The following is a 17,744-nucleotide window of genomic DNA, read 5'->3' on the forward strand; positions in this document are numbered from 1 at the left end:
AGTAGACACCAGTCATCAGCTCTGACACTGTCAGACAGGCAGACACAGACACACACATACACCCTACAAAGAACAAAGGCCCACGGCACCAGATTCTTTTTTCTTTTCTCCTGGTATTCCTTGTCTTCCCTTGTTCTCATTTTCTCTATTCATTATCCATCTCCCTCCTATTGGTAGCTGATGAGATCTCTAGCTTGCCTGCTCCACTCTTTTTTTCTGTAATGCCAGTAAATTGTCCGTGAGTTACCTTTTGAGTGTCTTTATTCTTTATTAAAAAAAAAAAAATTTACTTATATGTGCACATTTTGACTGCATGCATGTCTGTGTACCACATAAGTACAGACCATGGAAGCCAGAAAAGAACATCAGATCTGGAACTCGGGGACTGGGGATGCTAGGGAAAGAGACAGAGAACCAAACTCGGGTTCTCTGCAAGGATAGCAAGCATTCAACAATCTCTCCAGCTTCTATTCTTATTTTCATTTAATTTTTAATTATTTATTTTAATCATTTTTAATTATGTTTGTATGTGGATGTGGATGAATGTGCCCAATAAAGCCAAAAGTCCTGAATCCCCTGCAATTGGTTGTGAGCCACCCAAAGTTAGGTTCTTCCTTTGCAAAAAAGTAAGTATTATTAACTGTTGATGGCATTTGCCTTTAATCCCAGCACTGGGAGGCAGAAGGCGGCAAATCTCTGAGAGGTTGAGGTTAGCCTGGTCTACATAAAGAATTCCAGACCAGCAAAGCTACATAGTAAGACACTGTCTCAAAAAAAGACAGACATACACACACACACAGAGGTGGAAATGGGGATAAGGCTGCACAGACGGCTCAGGGACAGAGTTCTTGACTAGCATGTCTAAGCCCTAGATCCCATTCCTAACACAAGAGGAAGGGCAGAGTGGGGCTTATGAACTCATCACTAGAGGTGTTTTCTAGTAGATTCATACAGGGAAAAGAAGTATCAGCAAACATGAAGGTAGATCTATCGAGATTATCTGCCTGAGGAACAAAAACAGAAATACAAAAACCTTTACAACAAATTAAAAGTACCACTAAGTATAAAAATTTGTAGCCAGATGGTAGTGTCGCCTGCCTTTAATCCCTGTGTTTGGAGCCAAGTCTGAGGAAGCCTAGTCTACATAGAGAGTTCCAGGAAAGTCAGGGCTATACATCGAAACCTGGTGGGAATGAGTTGGGGGTGAGGGGAATTATCCTAGCCATGTGGGGGCTCACAGTTTTAATCCCAGTACTCAGAAGGCCATCTTTGTTTTGTTGCACCTCTCCTGGTTTAGAAAGCAAACCCAGGGGCCTTAAACACATCAGTAAGATAAACTCCAGTCTTTGGTGATTTGTTTTTTGAAACAAGTTTTACTGCCTGGTATGGGTCTCCATAAACCCCCTGAAATCATAGCCATCTGTCCCCAATGACAAAGAGAGCAGGGGCGGGAAAGGGGGCAGGAACTCTAAGGGATGAGCATGAAAGAAAGTATGGGGGGGAGGGTGGACAGACACTGTATTCAGGTATTTCTAGCTTGCTTACTGGTGTCATGGAGGGAAATCATCTCAGGAGAGGTCTTATATACCACTAAGCTGGGCAGAGATCCCTGTATTTTCATATCTCCAAATTCCAAAGGCCTGCTCCTCTCCACTGGCTAAGCAAATGACTAACATAAGAATGTGTTAGGGAAGGCACTAAAAAGTTTTGAAGGAGGAGAAATGATGTAGTAATATTTTAATTAAAAGAGGGAAAGTGAATGAGTGTAAACCTGGGAAACTGGATGTGACTCAGGGTTAGACAGATATACTTGGGCAGTCATGGCAACTGTCAGATTGAAACACTGGGCAAGCAGATAAGGACACTGTAAACCAAATGCTTTTAAGAGAAAGCTAGCTGTGTGGACACAAGTGAAGTACAGGAAAGAACTAAGGCCAAGACAGACGAGATGAACTCCTTAGCTAGATAGTGCAGACCGCTTTGGCCTGATTACTTTAGAGGACAGAGAAAATCAACTGCTATTAGGCATACAAACCGTATGGGCAGGCTGTATGAGGCTGGGAAGACAGCTCAAGTATTTGGCAAATGCTCTCTGCATAAGCATGAAGACCTGGGTTCAATCTCTAAGCATGGTAGTGAACTAGGCAAGAAAAGACTGACTTATTCCTAGAGCTTGCCAAGCAGCCTACTCTATTGGGTCTTCTAGGGCAGAAAAATACTCTCAAAAATGTGGATGACACCTGAGGTGCAACATCTGGGGTTAGTCTCTCTGTGTTCGTATGTACACACATGGGCACACACACAAAAGAACTGCCTGGCACAAACCCACCAGGCAGACAGCCTCTGGTGCACAGAGGCAGAGAATGTCCTTTAGCTGGACTAGTAGTAGCAGTATGAGAGAGACTCTCTTGCACTTCTAGCATAACCAGGCCTATGTACAGGACTTCAACCAAACAATGCAGCTTAAGAAAAGGCCTTCTTCTCTGACTTGTTTTGGATGTCACTCAGCTATGAAAAACAAGCCTGGAGAAAAATGACGCATCCTTTCTCGTGTCTTCAGCAAGTAAGATACGAATGAGGATGTTTTATTTATCCCCCCCTTTTCCTTTTGATTGTAATGTCCTTCTAACTTTTGTATGTGCTCCTCTGTGATCCCTTCTTTCTCTCTCTCTCTCTCTTTAAATTTTTGGGTTTATTTGGGACAGGGTTGCACATAGCTCAAGCAGGCTTTAAACACCCACATAACTGAAATTGTTCATGTTCTGATCCTCCTGCCTCTACTTTCCAAGTATTAGGACTATAGGCATGCACTACTATAACACACCAAGCCACTCTTTCTTACCTTACTACCTTTCTCCTCTCCTCATAGTTAAACGAAGTTAAGGGTCACAGGATGGGTCAATAGCAAAAGCATCTGTCACATAAGCTTGAGGGCCTGAGTTTCAGTCTCAGAATGAATATAGTAGAAGGAAACAATCCACTCCTTCAGGTTTTTATTCCACCTCCACACTTGCACCAAAGCATGCATGCATCCATACACAACACACAAAATAAATAAATAATAAATTCAATATAACTGCTTTCTCTCCTAGCACAAATGGGAAACATGACTCCAAGAAGCCTAATAAGAGTCTACTAACAAGATCACCATAAAATTAAAAAATCTATTCAAATAAAAAAGTTTTTGGTTTTTTGAAACAGGAGCTGTCTCTCCAGGTAGTCACTGGCTGACCGAGAACCACCTGTACAGACCAGGCCGGCCTCAAACTGATAGAGATCTGTCCACCTCTGCCTCCCATTTAAGAATTTAAAAACCTGAGAAGTGTTATCTAGCCCAACAAATATACATGACACAATGTAGAAACACAAGAACCTGAAAAGCCAAGCACACAATTTCTAGAAATATTCAGGACTCCTCCGTACCTGAATCCAAAAATAACAAAAGTGTTCAAAGGCCAAAGAACTCAAAAGTCTGGTTTTTAACATGACCAGTGACTACAAGACAAGCAAAGAAATCAATTTAAATCCAAGACATAACTCCTTTGCTATGAATAGATGCAGAACAATATTTATCCTAAAAGGTTTTTACACAGAACAGGGTTTTAGACAGTTCTAACGTAAACAACAATCTCAATCTTATATACTCTGCCAGATTAATTACCATTATAGATCTATGTGTTCAATACACACTCAACTAAAGGGTAAAATTCTTCAAGACTTTTCCCTCTGCCTTCACAAAGATAAGCAAGTTGCTCTTACAGGCAAATGACTATACCCTTGGCCTGGTACACAGCACTAGTTGAGGCATTGGGGCTAGTGGCTGTATAGCAGTTGCAGCTCCCAGTGGAACAAGATCACAAAGATCACCACACTCACCTCCAGCTCCTCACTGTCTTTGGGCTTCTCCTCAGAGGTCTGTTTAACAAAGTCAGGGATGAGAATTTCCAGTGTGGCTCGGGCTATAAAAAGAAAAAGTCTGAGGTGAAGGCTTGGGCCCAAAAGAAAACCAGGCATGCTGCCCAGCCAGCAGTGAGCTACATGCTGGCTCCCACACTTGTAGCCAAAAGCAGCAACAACACTTTAAAAGGTAGAAATGTGAGGTGATAAGAACAAGTGAATCCTGAAGGGACAGTGAAATGAGAGGTTTGCATGCCAATTTTACAAAGGGAGAAACTCACACCTACATCTATATTTTTAGAGGAATCAAGTTATAGTGTATGAAAAAAATGGCTGGGCAAAACCTGGACCCAAGGAGGCCTGACAGCAGGCTGCTATAGATTGCAACACATAGTTTCTATGAACAGGTAGATAGATGGGCGTATCTGAGGAACTCTGGAAGAAGCAGGTGGATGGCACCCACATGAACAGGCCCGTCACAATGAGGGAAGAACATACACAATAGTCCATGGACTAATGGCTGTCTAGTCCAGCACAGAACTGTTGGAAAGACATCCCTCCCAAAACAAGTTCATGATAAAGACCAAGCAGTGCTTGGTCAAGTAGCTGAAATATGGGCAGAAAAAAAAAAAAAAGCCCAGAAAATAAACAGGTAACCTGGGAAAGAATAGCTTAGGACAAGCCTGAGGACTTTTCCACTTGTCTACCAGGTTCTACCTCAAAAGTTATCTGCTCAAAATCTCAACAATGTACAGCTGAAGCTCGACATTAGCTCAGCGGTGGAGCACTTTGTGTGTGAAGACCTGGATCAATCCCTAGCTCTACATAATGATTAAGTTAGCAAAATAGATATGAGGACATCCTGGAGACCGAGGCAGAATATGTAAGCTAAAGGGCAGCTGAACAGAGAACAGGCAGCAACATGATGCAAAAAGACTTCTTATTGTCCTCAGCATTGGTCACTAAAGAAAATAGCACAGAGGAACTGATTCTTAGAAGTAGAAAATCCTCTACCAGTTCCCAAGACTCAGTGACTGAGAAAACTGGCATGCCTCCTATTCTGTACAGGAAAGGGTGCTGAAAGACAATAACCCAATAGCCTGAAGTTCACGAATGGCCTGTATGTGCCAGGGCCAGAAGTACACACCTAGCACTAATCTACAATGCACTCAATTGCTCAGAAGAACCCAAATGATCCCCACGCTGGGCAAACAGCTTGGTGCAAAAATGTCATCTCTGCATGGAGGCAAAGATATGATAAAAGAAAAAACGAGTTTTCTTAGGATGAGCATTGTGTGCAATGACTACATAATCCCCAATTTCAAGTCTGAAGGACTTACAAAATAATTTATATAAATATCAAAAACCCTCAAGATGGTGATAGAATAACAATCTACCTTTTCCTTCTTAACATGCCCACATTTTGTGTTTAAAAATGAACTCGCATGCCAGGTGTGGTAGTGCATGCTTTAATCCCAGCACTCAGAGAAATCCTGTCTCAAAAAACCAAAACCAAACAAACAAAAAATAACAAAAACAAATTTGCATGTGCCTCACATGACCCAATTAGATCTAAGCATGCCGAAATCTGCATTTGGTTGGAACAAGACAGAAAGAGGTGGCACTTCTGTCATCTAATAGCAAAAGAGCCTCTATGGTAAAGACTTACTTTAAAAAATAATAATCCTATGTTTTTGAGACAGAGCCCTGGCTGTCCTGGAACTTACTCTATAGACCTCCAAGTCTACAGAGATCTGCCTGTCTCTGCCTCCTGAATACTGCGATTAAATGTATGTTATCACGCCTAGCTAGAATCTTATTTGAATTATGTGTGTGTGTGTATAAATGCATGCAGAAGCCAGAGGTATTAGATCACCCTGGAGCTGGAGTTACAAGTATTTGTAAACTGCCCCACATGGGTTCTGGGAATTATGGTAATTTGAGTAAGAATGGATCCCATAGTCTCCTGATTTTGAATGCTTAGTCCCTAAGTGGTAGAACATTTTGAAAAGGATTAGGAGGCATAGCCTTACTGAAGAATGTTTATCATGGAGGTGGGGTTTGAGGCTTCAAAAGCCCACACGATTTCCACTTAGCTCTCTTTCTCTCTCTGCCTCATGCTTATGAATCAAATATAATTTTTCAGCTACTGTTTCAATGTCATGCCTGCCTGCTGCTATGTTCTCTGCCATATGTTCATGGACTCACTCTCTGAAACCATAAGCCCTAGTTAAATGCTTTATTCTAAATTTGCCTTGGTCATGATGCTTTGTCACAGCAGTAGAATAAGTAACTAAGACAGGAGCCAAATTTGGTTCCACTAAAAGAACACTATAACTACTGAGGCATGTTTCTAACTCAAGTCTTTTCTTAGTTTAAACCATTTACAATAACCATATAATTATTGTATTTTATCTTTGATGGTGCTAGAGATCAGACCGACTCTAAAGCTGAGTTACACCCCAACCCTTAGTTTTAGGATGGAGTACAGTCATTTACCTCTACTCTCATGTTTTAGAAATCAAAGTAGAGGGCAGAAGAGATGGCTCTTGTGGCTCTGGGTTTGAGTCTCAGCACCCATTATCAAGTGATTCACAATTTCCCTTAATTCCAATTCCAGAGGATCCAATGCCCTTTTCCATCCTCTGAGGGCACCAGCACACAAGAAGTACACATACATACATACATACATACATGCATACATATGTATATACATGCAGACACAGACTAACCAAAATTAAATTTTTTAAAAATCCTATTTAAAAATAAATTACATGAATAAATGTCTTATCCATACCTCTACAAACCTACAAGCATTCCTCAGCCCCTTTGCTAACCAGAGACTGACTCAGCAATCAGCATGTCTCTGGGACACCAAATGTGATGTTTAATATTGATTATCAACTTCTGGGCATGCCTGTGATGAATATCTAAATTAAGTTAGCCTCTGAGGCACACATGTATAAGAATATCTAGATATGGTTAACTGAGGTGGGAAAGCCCACCCCAACTGTAAGTGCCACCATCCCATGGGCCGAGGTCCGACATTGGAAAAAGGGAAACAAAGAAAGCTGAGGGTTGGCAGTGTCAGCTTCTGCGTGCAGAGGCTATGTTATTAGCACTCTCAGGCTCCCGCACCAAGCCTTTCCCACCATGATTTCTTGGTTGGTTTTTCAAGACAGGGTTTCTTTGTGTAGTCCTGACTGTCCTGGGCTCACTCTGTAGACTAGGCTGGCCTCAAACTTACAGAGATTCACCTGCCTCAGCATCCTGAGTGCTGGGATTACAGGCATGCACAACCAGGCCCAGCTCCTTTCCCACTATGACAAACCTTTCCTTTCTAAGTTGTTTTTGTGAGGGCATTTTATCATAGCAACAGGAAAAGTAGCTGATATACCAAGTAAACCACATTACCAGCTTTATTCTTCGCAAGTTTTTTGCTGCTTGCAGTTCCAGATCCATAAGTCACGCCATCAATGGTCACGGAGGCACCAAAAGGTTCACTTGGATTCTCTTAAAATTAAAATTACTGGTTTTAAAACACACTTGCTGAAACATTAAAAGCATGCCAGCCCTGACAAGATACCCCTGAATAAATCACATGTCTGAGATATGGAGACAAGGCTGGAGACCACAGACAGCAAAAGGTACAGATGGAAAAACTGAATAGTATAGGGTACTACGGGAAGTTATCCAAAGGGGAAACAGCAGCTAGAGGCAGAACTGCCCAGTACAGAGACAAGGCAGGAACAAGGCCTCTGAAAGACAAACAGACTGTCAGTAGCAAAGCATAGGATCAAGGCATCTGAAGAAACAGCACCTCCCAAAAAAGAGTGATCCCAGGTCTCAGTGCCCAAGGGCAACCACACTGGCATTCACAAACTGCAGAGATGACAAAGCTGGCAAGAAGTGTGGTGAGATCAAGGCTCCTTCATCATTGGAGGGTGGGGAGTGGTGGACACAGGACAAAAGACCAGGAAATAACTCAATGCACAACAGAAGGTCTTTATTGCAGACTGTTCTTAACAGTCAGGCAGACCAGAAGAGAAGAAAAATGGAGGGGGAGGTGTGTGTGGTAAAACTCAAAGGGGAAAGCTGAGCCATCCCTTCTTAGACAAGGGTCATCAGCATGAAAATAAGACCCCTATCTGCACTGCACTTCTCTTCGTACTTGCCTTGCATGGCTATCCAACCCATCAGGTCCAATGTACTCACTCCCACCTCCAGCCACAACCAAAATGATGTAAAAGACTCAAGACTGAAATGGATTTGAACTTACCACATTCAAAGAAATTATAAACAGGGCGGACCTTGAGGACACGCTGCATGTATTCGTGCAGGATGCAGACCTCAGACTTCCCATTAGGATTGATGACAAACTCTGTGACAAAAAGAACTATCTCAGGTAACACTCAGGAACTTGGCCCATGCATATTAGTGAGTCATTAATTAGGGGCTTACCACTATGAACATGGCAGTCTCTGCATTATAGAAAATACACAGCTTTGGGTTAAGCGAAACTCGAAAACACAGACTAAGCAGCATTAAAGTGACAATAACATGTTCCATCTGCTGATGCTAACAGTATAAGCCCGGTTCACCTTTCTTTGTGGGTGCATCCTGCACAGATAAAGTGATGAGCTTCTGGTTGGCTGGCAGGATGGGCCTCTCTGACTCCGCCTGCTTCCGCTTCATCTCACGGTTGAATTGACGCCGCTCAGCCCAAGTCCTGAATTTTTTCACAGTTACTTGTTCAAAGTCAAAACGCTTCTCCAGGTAATTACGAAATTCCTCCAGATCTGTCAAGATATAGCAGAGAACTACAATATCAGATTTCCAAAGTCAAGGATCATGTTTCCCTCAGCCCTGTATATAATGGCAATACCATTAAACAAGTCTAGGACACAAGAAACCCAATTCCCTTTCCCTATCCCTTTCAAAAGCAAGGGAAGAAAAAAAACTTAGGTCCTTTCATAGTTATTTCAAATCATTCTGTTGAGTCCCTTATGGACAGAATCCTGAGCATACCATTACTTTATCTGAACCAAAAAATAGATAAAAGAATGATAAGGGAGTGATTAAAATAAAAAAAAAAACAGACAACAACAAAAAACCCACTAGTCTTCAGACTGTTCTCCTTAATACAAAATGAGTATTAGAGCTAAAAGGCACTATATATAAACAATATAAATACCAAATACCTGACTGCCAAGAGCAGGTGTCTACCACCTTCTCTGACCATCTCACTTTTACCTCTGGTGCTTCAAACTCAGTAACAAACCATATCTAGGTGGCTCTCCACCTCCTCAGGGACTCTGTACTGAGGCACCTCTTCCTAGACCACTTCATCCCTCAGTAGTAGCTTCTTCTCCCAGCATCTCACACCCAGGCAGTGCAACAGTATACCTACACACAAGCCTAATCCTGAAAGCTGCATGACCTCTATGGAAGTGACACAGCAGGTGGGTTGATAGAGCTCTGATACTACCAGGGATCTAAGAGACAGAACTAAGCCAAAGGCACAAGATAGAGTGAGAAATACAAGCATATAGCAAGACAAATGCAGTATAACCAGAATGTGAGAGGCAAAAAGCAGACCCTTGTATCAAAAGCAAGATGAGGGAACCAGCCATACAAGAACAGTGGTGAGTTTATGACTGCAGGCTCATTCTAAACTCATCAGACAAATTTAAACAATGTAAGATTAGCTAAAAAACAACAACACTGGATTATGTAAGCCAGGTGTGGTGGTGAACACCTGCAATACCAGCACTCTGGCCAGAGGCAGGGGATTCACTGTGAGTTGTAGGCCAGCCTGGTCTACAAAGTCAATCTAGGACAGCCCAGAATACACAGAGAGACCCTGTCTCAGGAAAAACAAAACAAAACAAAAAACACTAGATTGTGAAAGAAAAAAAAAAAAAAAAAACTACATCAACCTGTATACAGAATATATGCTATGCTGGGGAAGAAGTTTTAGCTACATTTGCATAGATTATGAAAGACTATGGATTGCATCAAAATTGATAAAGATCCAATCCAAGTAAGAGCAGCTTTCAAATGAAAAGCAGACTCAGGCTGGAGAGATGGATCAGTGATAAAGAGCATGGGTTGCTCTTCCTGAGGTCCTGAGTTCAATTCCCAAATCAGAAAGACAGCAGTGCTGATGACGCAGAAAGCAGATCCCCCTGCATGGAGACAGCTTAACTAACCAGCTGAGGAGAGACAGACAGTTCATCAGACTGTCTGTCTGGAAAATTTTGATGCTGAAATGGACTATTGCTGGAGGACAGATGATCAAAACTGCAATTATAGAGGATCAATGCATCAATGGCTGAGTGGATCTTCAGGACATTTGGACTGTTAAATCTGTGGGATTGATAAATGTTTCTATTGTGATAATTAAACTGCGTACAATTTTTAGCTTAAACAGAAAGGGGAGGAGAGGTGTAGCAAAATGTTAACTCAGAACACAGCTGTTCTGGCAAGAGATCACACCCAAAGACAACCTAGGTCGTGTGATCCGGCTGGATCAAACAAGCCTTTAATCCAGGAGACAGAGGGAAACAGATCTGAGTTCAAGGCCAGTCTGGTATAGAGCAAGTTTCATGTAAAGAAAAGCTTAGATCCAGTCATGGTGGTACACACCTTTACTGCCAAACAATGAAGGTAAATTAGTTTGTAGAAGGAAGCACCCATGTTTGAAAGTGATGTTTAGCTGGGAGATGGTGGCATACACCTTTAATCCCACACTTGAGAGACAGGTAGACCTCTGTGAGTTCCAGGCCAGCCTGGTCTACAAAGCCAACTCCAGGGCAGCAGGGCTACTACACAGAACTCTGTGTAGAAAAACCAGAAAGAAAAAAAGGTGCTATCTAATTAAGTAACAAAAAGGTGATGAATCAGATTAAGAGTTGACAGAATAACATATGCCCAATTCTCATTAGGAGAGGAAAGGGAAGCTACTTAAGGGAGCAACACAGAATGAAAAGAGAAAGCAGTTTTACCAGAATCGAGACAGGTTGCAGAGAGAGAACTTGGGTAAAGACTGAATGAGCCAGGGAATGAGAAGGAGCCAAGAGATTAGAGCAGGTGGTTGGAGTTAGTCTGAGACCAAGCAGAGCAATTCAGGGGTGGAAAGAGAAGCCTGACTGAAATATTCAGCTGAAGAAGGATCTGAGCTAGAACAGTGGAGTTGAACCAGCCAGCCCAGAGCTCAGAAAGAACAAGAAAGGGTGAGTTTATTAAGCAGTGAGTCTCAGAGGCTGAAAACTTTCTAGGTCTAGGTTAGATTGTATGGGAGGCTAGAAGCTTCCAGGACTAGGCCTAGGTTAGCAAGAGACAGTAAGTCTCTGAGACAACTGAAACATGAGAATGAAAGTTCCTTTTACAGCAGTGTTACAGAAGCACACTGTACTAAAGAGGAGGACCAGAGGTCATATAAAAACCTAAAAGGCAAGTTAGCATTGCCATATCATGTCTATTGAAGCTCTGGGCAGTGAGGTAGGTCCTGCAGAGTTCAGGGAGTAGGGACAGGGGCTGTTGCACTCAAGCCTTCTCTTGAAAGCAGGGAATGGACCTGTCTGGCTAGCATGTGAGCTGTACAGACAAAGGTCCTCTCTCAGTTACAAATAGGAACTGGATGCACAGCATATGGTAGAAGTGAAAATTCAGGTAGCAAGGAGGGAAGAAAGCCATTAAGAACACTTACCAACTGATTCATCTTTGCACACTTCAACTTTAGCCTTCACTTGTCCCAGGGCTCCAGGGGCTGCCTCAGCCCCCAGTGGGTCCTTCTCATCCAGGGAGCCTGAGTCTCCACCCATGGAGTCAGGCTCTTCCAGAGGGAAATCCAATTCTGCAGATCGACCCAGGGGCTTGAGAGGTGACACCTCTCCACTAGGGGTGAGATCACAGCTTTGCTCCCGTTCCTCATTGTCCTTCATTTTCTTATAATGTAGACAGGGGATACTACTTAGAGGAGGATCGTGTTTCTGTAGATAGTGAAATTAAAATGGGTTATCAGGACACCTTTGAGTCTTCAACACATGCAGACAAACACTGAAAATTGACAGGCCAGACTAGAGAGATAGCTCTGAGGTTAAGAGCAGTGGCTGCTCTTCCAGAGGTCCTGAGTTCAATTCCCAGCAACCACATGGTGGATCACAACCATCTATAATGAGATCTGTTGGCCTCTAATGGCATGTAGGTGTGCATGCAGTCAGAACATTGTATACATAATAAATATTTTAAAAGAAAGAAAGAAGACTGACAAACCTAAATACATGACAGATTACTTCCTTACCCGTATGCTTCCTGTTCCCAAGAAATAGGGCCTGGACCAGGTGACCACTCGAGACTCTCTGTGCAGGTATACAGGGACTCCAGAGTTATGAAAAGTCATGATCCATCCATCAGGCAGTGGCTCTGTAGGTGGACGGCCACGACCTGCACAGAACACAAAAACATCCTGCAATCCCTTTACAAACACAAAATTGTAGACAATGCCTCCTAAACATGTTTTTGTATTTGTGTGGGTTTTGCCAAGATTCTATCTGCCCGATGAGCCCCAAATTGCAACTCTAGAATAGTATGTGGAGTGAGGTGAGGACTTCTACATGAAGAACCAATGTCCAAGAAGCCCCAAATAGTGTTGCTCAAGACAAGTCCCCACTCTAGCTTTTGCCTCCAGAGTTGGAGAACACAGGACACTAGAGTCCCCTACCTGCTCAGCCATGGTGACAGGCACCTGAGGACTGAGTAAGCTTTGCTAATACACTGCAAATATATCAGCCGTTGCCCCTGGTGACCAGGTGCAGGTTCCTAATAACACTACAGAACTACCATATGCCAAGCCTGGGCTTGATTCCATAGCACTGTCTTTAAAAACAAAACAGGCTGGGGAGATGACTCAGCAGTTAAGAGCACTTGCTGCTTTTTGTTTGTTTGTTTAATTTTTCAAGACAGAGTTTCTCCCTGTAGCTCTGGCTGTTCTGGAACTCACTCTGTAAGAACAGGCCAGCTTCAAACTCAGAGATCGCCCTGCCTCTGCCTCCTGAGTGCTGGAATTAAAAGGCATGCGCCAATGCCACCACCTGGTATTCTACAGTGCCTTTAAGACACTGCTTCTAATGCTTTCTTTGCTTTACCAGCAGTTTTAGGTACCAGACTTATTTTCAACTTGCCTCTCTTCAATGATAAAATACCAGGAAAAAAAAAAATCAAAGAATTAACTAAAACAAATGTTCTTACAGGTACTAGGAGCAATATGATTATCTAGAAACTAAAGAAAATACATAAAAATGAAACCTAAACACTAGACATGATTTTCAAAGGGAGCTATTGACTATCTGAGGGCAGGAGAACCACTGGGCTCAACACCAGCCACCATTAGAGTATGGACCCAAAGGGAATCCTGCAAGTCAGAAGTATACCCATAGGTCCAACTTCCAGGAACTTGACCAAAGGGGAGCTGCTTCACACAAAGCCTGGGCTAATTCAGGAGAAGCAGCAAAAAAAATGCAGGCCACCACACACTGTAACACAGGTTTGCGCCAGCCACATATCTGTGACAGCAGGCAGGCAAAGCCCACCAAGCTGTTTGAAGGGCTGCAAGTATCATGTTCCTGCCTCAACTCCTCCTAGGTATGTAAACAGGGCTACTGCTGCTGTGTGGGAAGCTAAAAGACCCCTGGAACAATGGGAAGAGCATGAAGCCACTCTTCCAGGAACACCAAGGTGAAGAACACCTGACCCATCTGTCACAGGATATTTGATCTCACTGTGACCCACCGCCGCCCCGAGATTTGTGTTATTTACTGGAAACAAAACAAAACAAAACAAAACTGGTTTTAGTTGTGGTGTGGCTCAGCCATAGTGTGCACCTTTAATCCAAGGGCTTTCTGCTTGAATATTGTAAACAGGATTAAATAATCATAGGTCAAAAGGCAGAGCAAGCAACCAGTTGACAGGAATAAAACATTGGATTGTTAAGGGAAAAAAAAACATACACACAGAATAAGAAATTAGGAAGTAGAAGGGAGGGACATTCAGTTTGAAGGGTTGTTTGAGACAGCATCAGAGATGGGGCATTCCCCCTGGGACATCGATGTTGGCTGATGAGGAAGGCCAGCTAGGTGATTTCTCTGCCTCTGAGCTAGCAGACCTTTCACCCCAGCACCTGGCTCCCGAGTTGTTATTTATTGGTAAAACTGAATGATTGAGATTTTGTTAAAAAAAATTTGGCGCTCAAACTCATGGCACGATCACACTTGCCAGGTGCAAGCAAACTGAGAAACCATCATATTTGGTAAGACACCTGGGAAGTCCTCCAGGAGGGAATTAAGTAATATTAAAAGGAAAACTCTTTCCCAAGTTAGGAATGAGAAATATCATAATACAGGGCATTAGGACCCTGTAGAGTGGTACTTTTGATGACTTGAAAATAGAAGCAAAAAATGAAAAGATAAATGACTTAACTGAGATTGACATAATACCAATTATAACTACGATCAGCCTGATAATTCATATTTTATCCTTAATAGCCATAATGGGCTTTTGTGCCAAAATATGAAAAGTAGGTCGATAACATACAAGCCGTTAGAAAGATTTATAAATGAAAATAAAAATACTCAGACACAGAGGAATTTAGACAAAACCTTATGGAGATACCACATGATGAAACTAAAAAGGGGAGGCCCAATATTTGAAGAAAATTAACCTTAGTTTATCTGGTTAGAACACAAGAACTACCAGCAGATGATAAGTACCCCTAAAGTTATGAAGAAGTTAAATTGAATGCTATAGACACACTAGAGGTGAGATTTAAGGAATCTGTCATTTCATATGGTATGTGTTCACCTTATATGAAACAGACATTAAATTCATGAAAAACTCAAGAGCAAAATTATCCCCCCAAATTGGAAAGAATTGGCAACAGTAATATTGGAAGCTGATCCTCAGTTACAATAGCAAACATGTTGAAAAGAGGAAGCTAGGACTATAGAACAAAATAGGTATTAATATTTCCCAAGATCAGTTGCTAGGTGAAGATCAATATGCTGACTTACAAAGGGAGCTTAAATTTGATGACCATACCTGGGCACTGTCATTTAGCAGCTTTAAAGTGCTTGGGACAAGGTTAAAGAAACAGGTAAAAGGTCTGAGTCATTTATTAAAATTATATAAGGCTCAAAAGCCTTCACTGATTTTTTGCAAAGATTGATTTCAACTGTAAATAGAACAGTATCAGAGTCAAAAGTCAGGAAAATATTAACCAAATTTTTGACTTTTGAAAAATGCTAATTCAGAATGCAAAAGGATGATTAGGCCTTAAAAAGTAAGATCAGCACCAACAGATGAATGAATTGGAAATACAAATGGGCCAGGCATGCTGATACATACCTTTACTCCCAGCACTTGGGAGGCAGAGTACTGCATAAATAATAAATAAATCTTTAAAAAAGAAATTTGAAAAATGTAGAATATTAATAGATTTGCAAGCCTTTTAAGATGATTCAGCCAAAGGGCTCTTTATAGCCTAGAATTCCCTTGCCTTCTTTAATACGTAAGAAATGGTCTACTATAGTGATTGATTTGGAAGTCTGCTTTTTTACTATACCTTTACAAAAAAGAGATAAAGAAAAAAATTGCCTTCACAGTGCCTACTTATAATAATGCTCACCATGTTAAAATATATCAGTGGAAAGTTCTTCCACAAGGAATGTTAAATAAACACCCCCACCTTGTGTCAATATTTTGCACAATAGCCTTTAGAAATAATTTGTAAAGTTTCCTCAATCTAAAACTTATCATTATATGGATGATAGCTTACTGGCTGATTTAGTCAAAGAGACCTTAGGAAAAAAATGTTTAATGCTGTAAAGAGAATTTTGTCTTGCTGGGGATTACAAATTGCTCCTGGAAAAATTAAAAAGATTCTATCAATTATCTAGAATATAAGGTAGGTTTACAGAAAATTTGACCACAGAAAGTACAAATCAGGAGAGATCAATTACAAACTCTTAATGATTTTCAAAAATTGCTAAGAGATACTAACTGGCTACAGCCCACAACTGGATTAACTTTTCAAGTTATTCCAGTTAAAGTTATTCCTATTAAAGTTATTTCAAACTTTAAAAGGTGATAAGGACTTAAACAGTCCAAGAAAATTATCAGCTCAAGCTGAGAACTGGCTCTGCTAGAAATTACAGAATGCACATTTAGACTGCTTGGATGCAAAGCTTGATTGCATTTTAGTTATTCTGCCTTCTTCTCCCACAGGAAATCTTATGCAGAGAGAAGATGTCTTAGAATGTATATTTTTAGCACACTAACAGAATAAAAAAATTAAGGATCTATTTTAAAAAGTTTTCTGAATTGATTATGAAAAGAAAAATGAAACTTCATCAATTAGCTGGAATAGACCCAGCAGAAATTGTGGTACCTTTTACTAATGCTGAAATTGTCTCATGATGAGTAGAAAATAAACACTGGCAAAGAGCTTGCAGTAATTTTTTATGAGCTATTAACAACAAATATCCCAAAAGCAAGAGACTTCAGTTTGTAAAAACAACTGGATTCTCCCTCATATAGCAAAAGGGACACCAATTTCTAGAGCCCCTGCATTTCTATACCAATGCAAATAAATCAGGAAAGGCCGATTATAAGTCAGGAAACGTAAGTAAAATGGCTGAGCCCTTATAATTAATTCAGTTAAAAAAAATCAGAGCTGTATGGCATTCTTATGGTATTATTTCATTTTTCTGAATCTTTTAACATACGTACTGATTCTCAGTATGCAAAAGGCATTGTTTTACATGTAGAAACTTCATTCCAGACGATTCAGAATTAACTTCATTTATTCAACTACAATAAGCAATTAGAAACAGAAGTCAACTACTGTATATAACATGTATCAGGTCTCACATAGGGTTACCAGCAGGCCCTCTAGCACAAGGTAAAGATGAAACTGATCAGCTGTTAATAGGAAATATGCTAGAACCCTCAGAATGTCAGAAGAAACACCATGGGCAAAGATATGAAAAAAATATTTTTCTATCACTTGGGAACAAGCCAATGAAATTACAAGGCAATATCCTACTAGTTCTTTCTATACCCACACTCCATTACCTCCAGGAGGTAACCCAAAAGATACTAAATGAAATGAATTTTGGTAAATAGGTATGTTTCATTTTGAAGAATTTGGAAAATTAAAGTATGTGCACCCTACACATTCAAGATTTCAATTGGCAACTGCTTTAAGTTCTGATAAGACTGATTTTCTAATTACACATTTATTAGAAGTTATGGTTATTAGGGGACACCTGTACAAATTAAGACTTGACAATGCTCCAACATATGTCCCTAGTAAAATAAAACAGGTTTTTGCATTATACAGCATAAAGTATATTACAGCTATACCACACAATCCTATAGGACAAGCAGTTATAGAAAGATCTAACCACATTTTAAAAGATAAGCTTAATAAACAGAAAAGTGTAATAAAGACCCTCAGAGATAGATTACACAGTGCTTTAGAACTTCAAAAAATTTTAATGCTAATGAGAAAGGGAAACAGCTGTGGAGAGACACTGGAGAATAGAAAAAAACTGCTGAATTAAATCAGCCTGTATATTTTAAAGATGTGTTTATCTCAGAATGGAAACCAGATTATGTGATATGTTGGGGAAGAGGTTTTGCCTTCATTTCCACAGAAGAAGAAAAGCTGTGGTTACTATCAAGACTGATAAAGGTTAGATTTCAACAGGAAAGACCTCCTGAATTGGGAAACAGCTTGGTCATTCAGCCCAAACTAACTTGCCATGCAAATGGATTGCCATGTAGCA

The 17,744-nt window shown here is 40.9% G+C and overlaps 1 protein-coding gene across 1 annotated transcript in view; it reads right to left on the reverse strand.

Moving 5' to 3' along the window:
* Dgcr8 (DGCR8 microprocessor complex subunit) overlaps positions 1-17,744 on the reverse strand; it is a 37,993-nt gene that overhangs the window by 9,990 nt on the left and 10,259 nt on the right. Inside the window, exons 4-9 of the mRNA XM_055610257.1 lie at positions 12,203-12,345; positions 11,609-11,891; positions 8,499-8,696; positions 8,177-8,278; positions 7,312-7,410; positions 3,877-3,959 (exon numbers count right to left, since the gene is read on the reverse strand). Of these exons, the coding sequence (XP_055466232.1) occupies positions 3,877-3,959; positions 7,312-7,410; positions 8,177-8,278; positions 8,499-8,696; positions 11,609-11,891; positions 12,203-12,345 (908 nt within the window). The remainder of the gene's footprint in view (positions 1-3,876; positions 3,960-7,311; positions 7,411-8,176; positions 8,279-8,498; positions 8,697-11,608; positions 11,892-12,202; positions 12,346-17,744) is intronic.

The sequence above is a fragment of the Psammomys obesus genome, unplaced genomic scaffold (genome assembly GCF_907164565.1).
Source record: "Psammomys obesus unplaced genomic scaffold, mPsaObe1.curated_primary_1811, whole genome shotgun sequence".
NCBI lineage: Eukaryota > Metazoa > Chordata > Mammalia > Rodentia > Muridae > Psammomys > Psammomys obesus.